The sequence below is a fragment of the Anomaloglossus baeobatrachus genome, chromosome 1 (assembly GCF_048569485.1).
Source record: "Anomaloglossus baeobatrachus isolate aAnoBae1 chromosome 1, aAnoBae1.hap1, whole genome shotgun sequence".
NCBI classification, from domain to species: Eukaryota; Metazoa; Chordata; class Amphibia; order Anura; family Aromobatidae; genus Anomaloglossus; species Anomaloglossus baeobatrachus.
The window spans coordinates 854,815,378-854,828,108 of NC_134353.1; the positions used below are offsets into that span (position 1 = coordinate 854,815,378).

Here is a 12,731-nt window from a genome sequence, read left to right on the forward strand (position 1 = left end):
GAAAAAAAATATATAGTCCCGGATAACCCCTTTAAGGGCATGTCCACACAGTGTGTTTTTTCAAGTGTATTTGGCCATGGAAACCGCCTGAAAAACAGTGAAAAAGAAAAATTTGAAAGGAGGAACAGATGTATTTCTACGTAAAAAGGACTTGCTTTGCATATATTCGGGCTTATTTAAGTTTTTTAGCAATTAAAATAAGTCACCTGTCTGGTCTTCTGATGTTTTTTACTCTGAGAATGCTCTGTATTTTTCAGTACAAGTCAATGGGAAAGGTCATAAGACAATTGGAAGATGCCCGGATAGTTTTTGTTTATTAAATAAAAACAAATGTCAAAACGCTCCAAAATCCAACAAAGTTTCTTAATTATTCAATGGAGTGTCGAAAAGATAACTATTAAAGAGGATGTCCACTACTTTTACATTGATGGCCTATCCTTAGGAGAGGAGAGGTCATCAATGACTGATCGGTCGGGGTCCGACACATCACACCCCTGCCCATCAGCTGTTTTCCAATCCCGGTGGTGCCAGCAGGTAGCCGGAAATGCTCAGTCCCAGAGCTGCTCCGTCTTCTGATAGCGGCCGTTGCCGGGTACTGCACATACTCCTAATGGGAGGTGGATGTGCAGTACCCGGCCGCTATCGGAAGACTAAGCAGCTCCAGAAATGAGCAATACCCGCTCCCAGGACCGAGAGCAGCTGATCGGCGGGGGTGCGGGTGTTGGACCCTGGCCAATTCGACATTGAATGAGTTCCTAAGAATGAGATCATTTTGACAATGCAGCATCAAGACTTCTCCAGTAAAACAGTAAAATGAGCGCGAGAATACATTATAATGCATTTCCGTCCTTATTTAGAGGGTTGCTTTTATGATGTTCATAATTGTGATAGTTGGAGCTCAGAATCCGACTACAAACTGCTTTTTTTTAATCATGCCATGTGTATTGTGGGCAGTTTCTATTCAGACACGGATTGTAGAATCTATATATTTTATTGAAATGCAGCAGAATTGTATATTCAGAGCTTTAAATATTTATGGCTTATATGTAAATTGGAGACTTTAGAGTCTGGATTATAACCTTATCTTGAGATTCGCAAGCTGCTGATTTACATACGGCATATGTACAGCTCTGAGTAAACACTTAATTTCCAATAAAAAGAACAGCCTGTTGCCCAGCATACTTTACGTCAAATCTTGTCAATATTACAAAAAATGAAAATCATATACTGTATATATTTTTTATTTTTTTTACTTTCCTAAAGGCACCTTGTTAGGCAGTGGCATAACTAGAGTCCAATGGGGCCAGGTGTAAAATTTGGATCTGAGCCCCCACCTGCATATTCGTCAGATGTAGGGGGTTTTGTAGCCTTCCAGATCTTGTCGTAACATCAGTGTTCACCCATTCATGTAACAATGTACCCCATCCTGTAATCTCCCTATCCTGGACCCTTTCTGTAATAATGTCTTGATCCTGGCCGCTTCTTGTAATATTATCCCCAATTCTGGACTCTTTCCCTGTATAATGTCTCTATCCTTGGCCCCTTCCTGGTATAAGGTGTCCCTTTATCGGTATACTAGCTGTAGTACCCGGGCGTTGCCTGGGATAGTAACTGTCTCTCTGTCTCTCTCCCAGTCTCTGTCTCTCTGTCTGTCTCTTTCCTTGTCTTTCTATGTCTGTCTGTCTGCTTCCATCTCTGTCTGTCTTTGTATCAGTCTATCTGTCTCTATCTCTGTGTCTGTCTGTCTCTCTTTCCCCGTCTGTCTGTCTTTATATACACACACACACACACACACACACACACACACACACACACACACACACACACACACACACACACCCCTTTATATATTAGATAGGACCTCCATCCTGGGCCCCTTCCTGATATGTCTACCTTTTCCAGTGTAATGTCCTCGATCCTGCACCCACTCCTAGTGAATGCCTCCCTTTCCTAGTATAATGTCCCTCATCATGGGCCCCTGTCAGTACTTAATGTCCCATCCTGGCTCTTACATAGCCAGTGCGGAAACCAGTAGATGGCTTCAGTATGCAAGTGACAGGCAGCGCATGATGTCACTGTCATGCACCACTAGTGACATGCATGCCCCCTTTGGCTGCTGGCCTCTGCTTGGCTTGAATAGTGACAATCTGGGACAATTAGACAGAAAAGCTGCACAGAGACCTTCCGTTTTTTTAAAGAGAACTTGTCAGGTCCAATATGCCCCCAGAACCACGAGAAGTTCTGAGTGCATATTGCTAATCCCTGCTTAACCGTCCTTGTATGTAGTAGCATAGATAAAGGGATCTTTAGAAAAAGTATTTCTAAAGATCCCTTATGATATGCTAATGAGTGCAGGGACTAGTCGCAAGGGCATTAGTGCCTGCGCTCATTCCACCCTCTTAGCATGTTAGCACACCCACAGTGGCATGTCAACATGCTATTCAATGCCCAGTGTCCAGCGTCATCAGCAGTGACGCGCGTACCTGTGTCCGTTGTCACCGCATCAGACACCGGGCTTAGGGTCAGTACGCATAATCATAAGTCCCAGCACTTCCGGTCATGCGCACGATCAAGCCGGGTGTACGCGTCCCAGCTTCAGAGAGATCTAGGTCTAGATATTCTTCTTGAAAATGTATGAATACATTGACAATAGCGCTGTAGAACATTAATTTACTTGTAAGCATTGGGGAACTTTTATCATTGCGTTTGTACAAATTGTGACACTTCATCGACTGGAATGCCTACTTGAAATATGTATACATTTGCTTAACACATTGGCCTCCAGCTTTTTTCTTTCTCTTTTATAACTCTGTACATTTTATTAGGGATGAAATGTTAAGATGATTCTTAAGTCTCTTCCTCAAGGAACTAATGAAATTACAGATCTACTTTTTGTTTTACGGTTCAAAAATGGTAAGGGAAAAAAAAAGTTGCAAATGGCTCCTACTGGTCTTTACACCATATGAAATTTGCAACATTATTTTGTTTTGTGTACTGTTGGCTTTAGTTCTTCATTAGCTCCACCACTGCATATTTGCTCTGCACAGTAGCTAGGGCTGACGCTTCATCTTCTGATCACGGAGAGCATCCGAGCCTTTGTTGTTCTTGTGTTATGGCCAACACATTGTGTTAGTGCTGCTGAGGCGCTCCGGCTGGCTGGAAAAGTAGAAATACATTATTTATTGCTCAGCAAGAAAACAAAAGGTACAATAAAAAAACAATGACTTTTCTCTATAACATCTAAAAGCGTGAGTGTGACGAGGTCATTTAGAAGACTTTCTGTTGAAGAGTTTTCAAGCCACTTTCCCACTTATGAGTGATTTATTGTATAGCTGCAGTGAGCAGATGATTAATATTTTGTTTTTAGACTCCTTTAACATGAGCCTTGGGAATTCCATTTTTTCTCTTTTGTATTGGGAACAGGAAAATGTCATAAATGCCAGGAATGGATCCGTCACACGTGGTGGACACCAAAGACGCCCGGCGGAGTACTTTAAATTATAATGGGCTCCACATTGCAAAAAGTGAAATCCGCAGAATACATTAATATGCTGTAGATTTTCTGTACAGTGCGAGGATGACATTTCAGAAAAATCTTATTGTATCCTCCATCATATTTTCTGCTTGTATACATCACATTGGAATATGCCTAATCGTTTAGTTTTACTATATTCTTTTTGTTTGCATAGTATATTGGCAGGATAATCTGCTGTTTTCCACAGAAACCTCACAATAGCCCCTGTGTCCATTATGGTTTATAAACTACAACATACAGAAATACACACTAAACACATATATACTTAAATGCTAGGACCAATTTAATCGAAATCCAACTAGCTTAAGATTATGTTTTTGGAATGTGAGATAAAACTAGCACCGAAATAAAAAATATTCAGACAATGTAGAAGTCACTTTGGCCCCAATTCATCAAGTCCAGTGACTTTTTCACATGGGTCTTGATGAGAGATTAACGAACCCGAACAGTAAAATTTGACAAATGGTCAGTGACGAACTTTTTAGGTGCTTTATGTATGCAAACCACTTGTGTGAGCATTGCTGTGCTTGGGTACTCTCGATGCTCAGCCCAGTGTGATCCGCTCGCAGTGTTTGATCAGCTCGTTCTGAGGGTAACGGCGTGATTGGATGTAGTGTGCACCAAAATATTAATAACCCCACCCTCGCTTCTCCAGAAGTGATCTGTTTACGGCTGGCTGCATGTAGGTGGAGACCCGACCTGCCCAGTTAGTGACTTCCAATGGGGTTCAGGTCAAGTCTGGTTCCAGAACTGAAATTTAGATAAAAGTCCGGCTGAACCTGCCAAACTGAACTTCAATGGGACCACTCATCTCTAGTCTTGATGTCAGATGCCCATGATTGTGAAGACTCTGAATTCGGGCCCAGTGTACAATAGATATCTTTTGGCCAAACGACAATTCAGCTGAACGTTCAGCCAACAGATATTTCTCATCTTGTTCTCTCCGTTCTTGTCCTCTCTGTGACAAACTCCTCTGGTGATGGCCTATCTCGCCATAAACGCAAGTAAGTATACAGCATGTCCAATTTCGAACAGACTATCCTTATATCCCCTGACATCATTTGCCAGGAGGTCCCCATGCACATTGGATATTTGACCGAGCCTGCTGAGATTGGCGGGATCGACCAATGTTAGCCTGTGTATTTGTATCTTTACGATCTTCACGTTGACAATGTGTTCCAACATCTGACAAATGGCATGTGCCACACCACAAATCTTACTCCACTCAGGGACTTGAGTAAGATTCCTGGCGTAAGGAACTTCGCAGCTTATCATGAATTAGACTAAAGCCCCCGTCACATTTAGCGACCTACTAGCGATCCCGAAAACGATGCGACCTGATAAGGATCACTGGTAAGTCGCTGGGAGGTCGCTGGTGAGATGTCACACAGTCAGACCTTACCAACGACTCAGTAACGATACAGGTCGCAGTAGCGACCTGTATAACTATCTCTGCTGTCATTGGGACCTTGTCACACAGTGTCAAACATAGCGATGCGTCCTGCCCAGCAGGACATCGCCTTTGAAGAAAATGGTCCAGGACATTCAGCAACGACCAGCAACCTCACAGCAGGGGCCAGGTCGTTGCTGGATGTCACACACAGCGACATCGCTAGCAAGATCACTGTTGCGTCACAAAAACCGTGACTCAGCAGCGATGTCGCTTAGTGAGATGTGGCCTTTACATGTGTCATGCCCCTGTCCCATCTGAACTCTGTCCATTCTTTTTTAACTCTGTGTAAATTTTAGTAGGGATGAAATGTCATAAATATGAAGTGGAAAAGTCGAAATGAGTACATTAAGATTTGGGACAAATTCCGCCATTTTTTGATAAATATGGGCCATTGTGTAGCAAAACGGCACATTTTATTATAAAATTAGGGTCTCTTCTATTGCTTCTATTTAGCTACATAGTGGTCCACAAGAATGGAGCATCTTGGGCCCAGCAGAGAATCACAGTCTGATGCTGGTTTCTTGGAAGTAACAAAGGCTTCTTTCAAGTTAGGAAGTGTTCAGATAATTATGAAATCTCTTCATCAAGGAACTAATGAAACTACATACCTTCTTTTGTTTTATGGTTAAAAAATATAAAGGAAATAAAATACAAAAAAGTTGGCTTCTACCGGTCTTTAAACCATATGCCATTTGAAAAACCGCAATTTTTGTAACTTTTTTTTTTTTTTTGTTTTAACTTGTGTAGTGTTGGGTCATGTAGTGTTCTGGTTTAGCTGGGCAAAACTGGCTCAAATACACCAAAAGCCTCAAAAGTTTGCGTAACTCATAGTTGAGCAAATATTTTGTGACTTTTCAAGGTTTTTTACTCCAGTTTTCTGTCGGTAAATCTTTGATAAAACAGCCAATGTATTATTTAAAAAGAGGAAAATGCTATTTTCCGATTATCTGGTTAATTTACAAAAGATCACATGGTTGAAGGTAAAGAACCCAGCTTCAACTTTTACAGCCTAGGATTTGACCAAAAATCTTCTGATTTTCTTAGAGGCCCAATATACAATAGATAACTGTTGGCCAAATGATGATTCAACTGATCGTTCGGCCAACAGATATTCCTTGTCTTGGGTTCTCTCAGTTCTTGTCTTCTCTGTGACGAACTCCTTTGATGGTGGCTTATCTCACCATGAACATAACTAAGGATCCAGCATGTCCATTTTCTAACAGCCTATCCTTAGCTCCCCGGACATCATTTGTCGGGAGGTCTCCAGGCACATAGGATATTAGTGGAATCAACCAGTGTTTGGTCTGTGTATTGGTATCTTTACGATCTTCACGTAGATAATATATGCCCACTATTAGTCAGACCATATGCCAATCTGCCAGTCTTGATCTAGCCATGTGTTCCTTGGGTGTCCAACCGTCTAAATTCCATATTTCGAAATATCTGGCTTGAAAATGCTTCAATCGGCAAAATGTGCTGTTTGCTGGGGCTGATGGGTTAAAATAGCTTATTGTCATGAATTATGCCTTGCTCTGTGTCTTTATGGATCTGCAGAAATAAGTTGCGGAAAATTCCATTACTGTCTGGCTTTTATGTTGCATTTCATGCTCCCTGTGCACATCTGCCTACACTTTTACCTTTTGTTATTCCAGCCTTTAGGATGGGCTGAGCAATATAGCGTTTTCCCGAGCAAGACAAAACAGTAACCAGCAGAGGACAAAACTCGAAAACACACAAAAGGAAGTGTTTAATATAAAGCCAAACATTCAGCCAAATCCAAGTCCGAGCAGGAAAACTCCACGGCGTTCCCGGGAGGCTTTGAAATTATGATTATGTAATTGGCACAAGTAACTGTAAATATATAGAGTCCATTTATTAACTAGGGTCTGATTTTCTTTTATAGTGGTCGGTCCTGTAATTATGTGTGGTTTGAGTTTGAATTTTTTCTTTTCTTCCTGTTTTCAGCAATCGTGGATGATGAAAGGCTTTCTGCCGAGGAAATGGATGAGAGAAGGAGACAAAATATTGCATATGAGTATTTATGTCACCTAGAGGAAGCAAAAAGGTAATCATTAATAACTGTATCCTTACTGTGAAATATTGTCTCTGGGATCGCTCTAGCCACGCAAATGTAGACCGTGCCTTGTTATATAGAAGCTTGGCGGGTGATGAAAAAGTAGTTGTCATGATGTATGTAGTTTTCTCCATCCCATATTTTTGTACAAGATGCCATGTGATGTATTTTACCTTCTCACTGCATTTGCTGTAATACTATGTCAGGATGTGATGTCACTTTCCTTTGGTTGTACTTACTGAACACTTTGAAATGTCTTGGGATGTAAGTGACCATACTGACCATACCTTCCCCCCAGCCTGTATCATATTGCAATCAGGCTTCAGCAGTAGCTATTGTCATTGATTTGGTGGGGGTTGCATATATATATTGTTCTTCTCAGCATGGGACTGCTCCAATCTACAACTTGGTAAACAGAACAGAGCCAGCAGTCTAAAGTCCATTCATGCATCAAATGGCCAGGGGGAGGTGTGCCCACCTAAGGGGCTGATCCCAGGAGAGAAGAACATGTTAGTTCAGTTAGTTGGATCTCGGCTGAAGACGTACTAGGATCTATAGCTGAGGCTGGATCCTGGGGTCTGTGTGTGTGGACTGTTACAGACTGGAGATCCGCGGCCACGTGGGATTGTGCTTTGTTGAGTGAAGGGTGAGGACCTGTGCTAAGGCCAGCTCCTTATCGCCCGTACATGGACGATTGGACTTTGAGGACTTTTGCATTCTCCTTGGCACCCCCGGACCTATTTCCTTTGTGTGGACTCTAAAGAACCATTTTAATATTCCATATTTTATGCTCCCTGCCTCATTACATCTTCTTGGATTGTTCCTTGGCCTGGCGTCCCTTACTGCTCTGTCGCATACCCCGTCACAGTAGTCGACTATAGTCGCCAGGGATCTGCTGCTTAAGGGAAAAATAAGGAGTTCAGCATTGTTGTAAAGATGTGTATTTTTAATTCTTCCATATTTACCTAATGTGTTTTTAAGGTGTGAAGCACATTAATATTGTTATTATTATTATACCGCCATTTATTCCATGGCGCTTTTACATGTGAAAAGGGGTATACATAATAGGGACAAGTATAACAATCATAAACAATACAAGGCACAGTGTTATGATCCGGAACCATGGAAGACCACCACAAATCATTGGCAAAAGGTGACAAGAGCATTGGCAACTAATCTGGCCGCCATCCCCTTACTAACCATCACAACTAGAAGTAGCCTAGGGGTGAACTAACATCCTGTGCACCGCGAACGCAGCCGGAGAACTAACTATCCTAAAGGTAGGAAAGATGAATAACTCTCTGCCTCAGAAAATAGACAAGAATAGCAAGCCCCCCACATTCAAAGACTGCGGTGATATAGGAAAAACACAATACACAGGTAGATGACAGGATTAGCAAAAGGTGAGGCCCCCGCTGACTAAAATAGGAAAGGACAGGAAAGGGGACTGATGGTGACCAGAGAAAAACCCTGCAAAATACCAACTTCCTGATAGTACAAAAAGGCCCTCAGATCGCTCGATCTGAACTCCGTCCTATACCAGGTGCCCTGTCATACCAATGAACAGAAAACAAGAATTATAACAAATTCAACAAGCCACAAACACATGGACCCAAAGGAGCTATACTCCACACAGAACTGCAGGGAGTTCCCCAACAATCCACTGAGGGGGAAAATCCCTGGAAGGAAATAAACTGAAACCAACCACAACAAATGACAAACCCAGATAAGCAAAAGAACCAGACAATAAATAAAGAGCAAGCACTTATCTGGAGTAGATGTGGTGTAAAGCAGGATTAAGCAGGCTGGAGATACAAAGAACAACTGACATCCGGCAACAGCCTGCAATCAGACAAGGACTTAAATAAGCAGAGAGTTAGCAAAGGAAACACCCACTGCACAACACACCTGGTCCAAGTCCAAACCATTCCTGGCCACCAGAGGGAGCCTCCCAGCAGCCAAAACATAACTAACATTCACAACAGCACAGACATGTACAGGAGGAGAGAAGACCCTGCCCACGAGGGCTCAGTCTACAAGGGATGGGTGAGGATACAGTTAGTGAGGGTGGAGCTGGTCATACAGCAGTTGTGCAGTAGGTGAGAGTTACTGCTGGGTTGTAGGCTTGTCGGAAAAGGTGGCTCTTTGGGTTCCTTTTTGAAGCTTTTAGAGTGTATGCTATGTAACATAATATGCAGTGTGTTTCGGAGTATGAAGGAGGCATGGGAGAAATCTTGGATGCGATTTGTGGGAAGAGGAGATGCGAGGGGAGTAGAGAAGGAGATCTTATGAGGATCGGGGGCTACGGGCAGGGAATTACCAGGAGACTAGGACATAGATGTATGGAGGAGACAGATTGTGGATAGCTTTTTTGGTCATGGTTAGGGTTTTGAACTGGAGTCGTTGGGCAATGGTAAGCCAGTGAAGGAATTGGCAGAGAGGAGAGGTTGGGGAGTAGCAGGGGGACAGGTCGATTTAGTCGAGCAGTATAGTTTAGAATAGATTGTAGGGGTGCAAGACTGTTTGGAAGGAAGGCCACGGAGCAGGAGGTTGCAATAATCCAGGTGGGAGATAGGGGTATGCATTAGTGTTTTTGCAGCTTCTTGGGAAAGGAATGACCTCTTCTCGCGGTTGATCTCGTATTGTCTTTTGGTGTAATATTTCTATGTGCGAGGGTGATGATATGGATCCTAATACATGTTTTTTGGGGTAGTGGTTCTCTTCCTTTTACGGCCACGACCATCCCCAAGATGGCGCAGAGTAGCATGCCCATTGACTGCCATGTTGTAGAGTTGTAGAGTATGCTTTGTAGTTAACGACCGTCCCAAAGTGGGAGATACCAGGTTGTTGAATTGTGTTTTTCTGTTTTTGGGTGAAGTGGGTTTGGGGGATTCTATAAATGAGGTGGGACTCTACTAGTCGGGGTTCAGTGTTTTACCCAGTGTTTAGTTCAGCGCCCAGGTGCCATCTAGGAGAGGCAAGAAAAAGTAGGAGTGCTGTGGACACTTGATCTAAAGAGATTGAAAACATCAAAGGAGAGGTTAGAGATGGACTACAAAAAATGATATCTTCTGGGAGACCTTTAGGCCTGACACAAGATATGGATATCAGGTGATGACTAATGTAAAATGAGGAGAACCACTATTTCTTAATCTAAATTTTGCAAAGAAGTTGCTGTTGGGGAAAGATGGACAAGGGTGATGTGTCCAGAGCAAAAAGCTTATATTGCTCTTGTCTTGGCATCCTATGTGTTCGGTTACATGTCAAAAAGGTGTAGAGTAGCCATGTATGCTCCATTACTATGCATGTATGTATGAATAATTCATTATTCGCTCTTATCTCACTGATTGAGATACTCAAATTGAGTGGAAGAGTTATAGAGAAGTAAAGAGCTAATAACTTCATAAGAATGCTGATGGCCTCATTTCCCTTTTTGGGACATTACTGCATTGGCGAAAGCTGGCCCATTGGGACGGACTGTTAAATTTCTTTGTAAATCAAGTTGGCCAAATTCGCTGTTCCCAACTTCCTATATCCAGAGATCACTGAGAAAATCAATGTCTGGATGAAATTGCTGCTTCAGGAAAAGTGAAGCATTACTTGCAAATGAATGGCCATGCCTGTAATGCATTGGACAACGTCCGTAGGAGACCCATGATTTATGTTGCTAGTCTCATATATCCTTCTGGATGATGAAGCACCTTTATGGCTCTATTCACATTGGTGCATGAATAGTGCTATAGACTGCACTTATATTTCATTCAAACATACCAGGACTTGGGCTGCAATTTCATATTTTAAGTTTAATGAGATCTATTAGGACTGAGTGGAACTGGATCCAACATTTCCATCAATGATCCATTAAAAACCCATGCCACTAGTGGAAACTCATGATATTTGGTATATACTCTATCCTAAACTCTGCGGCCCGCTTAATCCACCTCTCCCCTCGCTACTCCCCAGCCTCAGCACTCTGCTAATCCCTTCACTGGCTTCCCATCGCCCAACGACTCCAGTTCAAAACATTAACAATGACATACAAAGCCATGCACAACCTGTCTCCTCCCTACATCTGTGACCTAGTCTCCCGGTACCTACCTGCACGCAACCGCAGATCCTCACAAGATCTCCTTCTCTGCTCCTCTCATCTCCTCTTCCCACAATCGCGTACAAGATTTCTCCCGTGCCTCCCCCAGACTCTGGAACGCTCTACCTCAGCACATCAGACTCTCCACTACCGTGGAAAGCTTCAAGAGGAACCTCAAGACCCACCTCTTCCAACAAGCCTACAACCTACAATAGCCCTCAGTCCAGTAGACCACTGCGCAACCAGCTCTGTCCTCACCTATTGTACCATCACCCATTCCCTGTAGACTGTGAGCCCTCACGGGCAGGGTCCTCTCTCCTCCTATACCAGTCTGTCTTGTACTGTTAATGATTGTTGTACGTATACCCTCTTTCACTTGTAAAGCGCCATGGAATAAATGGCGCTATAATAATAAATAATAATACTGTATATGGAAACCAAGGAAAATGGTTAATTAACAAGGTTCTTCTGGAAATCAATGAGCGTCCATTATTGATTGGTCTTGGTTTCCCGATGCCGAGTGCTGTGCTTGGTGTAGTCTGCAGCTGGTAGGCAGGTAGTCGCAGAGAGCGCCAGCTTTTAGCTATCTGTTGTGCCACTTGCAGGCTGAGTCCTCTTGGGCCCTGACTTCTCTAGGGTTAGTGATTACTGTTATTTGGCCATATTTGATATCAATGCTGCATTTCATTAAGTAGTAATGGTGTAATTCTCATTTTTAAATTCCAAAAGAAATGATAATTGTGAATTTGGCTGATTTCCAGCTCTGCTGCAGTGGGCAGGAGCACTTCAATATGTAAAGCAGAAAAATCCTAACATTGACTGTGTGCATGCGGTGATAATGTGTAATACCAATAACGAGTCCACAAGTATTTATGGCATCGGGAGGAAATGATCCAGAAACCCATTTGTGCACTTTCCTGCGCAGTCGTGACGGGTAATTTAATACCATTACCTGGTCCTTTTCTGCTGATAGCCCTGTAGTAAAAGCATTGGGAATGACTGTATTTAATGCTGTATTATGGAAGGGACATGTGTTTTCTCCAAAGCAAACTGTTTGACAAATCAATGCAGAGCATTGGTGTCTCACTTGCATTAGCAGTGGCGTAGCTTAAGGCTCAGGCCAAACTAGCATAAGGCATCCAATGTGAGTGCATCAGACGTGTTATGCTAATGACCCTCCGCTCTCGCTGTGCTGCAAGTGTAAGCCGAGTGACATGCCACTGTGGTGCGATCCTGCGATCGGAGCACAGCCGGGGAGGAGGCGGCACGCTGTGGAGGAGAGGGAGGGATAAATCTCCCTATCTCCTCCATTGCCAGCTGATGTTATTATCGCACTGCACTCTGGTGTCATCCAAGTGCAGTCTAATGTTTCTCTCCCGCCCATAGACTTGTATGGGTGCAACTGAATATGGATCAGATTCCACTAGCAGCATGCTGCGACTGTTTTCTCGGTTCGATTAGGGCTGAAAAGATAATCCTAGATAATTGCAGATGGGAACGGCCGCCTAGAGTAATACAAGTCCGAGTGGAATGCGGTTTTCTTTTTTTTTTTTATTTATCGCATGCCACTGAGACTGTTTTA

At 43.0% G+C, this 12,731-nt stretch overlaps 1 protein-coding gene across 2 annotated transcripts in view; it reads left to right on the forward strand.

Moving 5' to 3' along the window:
- The window catches only part of IQGAP2 (IQ motif containing GTPase activating protein 2), a 502,441-nt gene that overhangs the window by 128,416 nt on the left and 361,294 nt on the right, over positions 1-12,731 (forward strand). For both annotated transcript variants that reach the window (XM_075325516.1, XM_075325525.1), the window contains exon 2: positions 6,954-7,053. In XM_075325516.1, the coding sequence (XP_075181631.1) occupies positions 6,954-7,053 (100 nt within the window). The remainder of the gene's footprint in view (positions 1-6,953; positions 7,054-12,731) is intronic.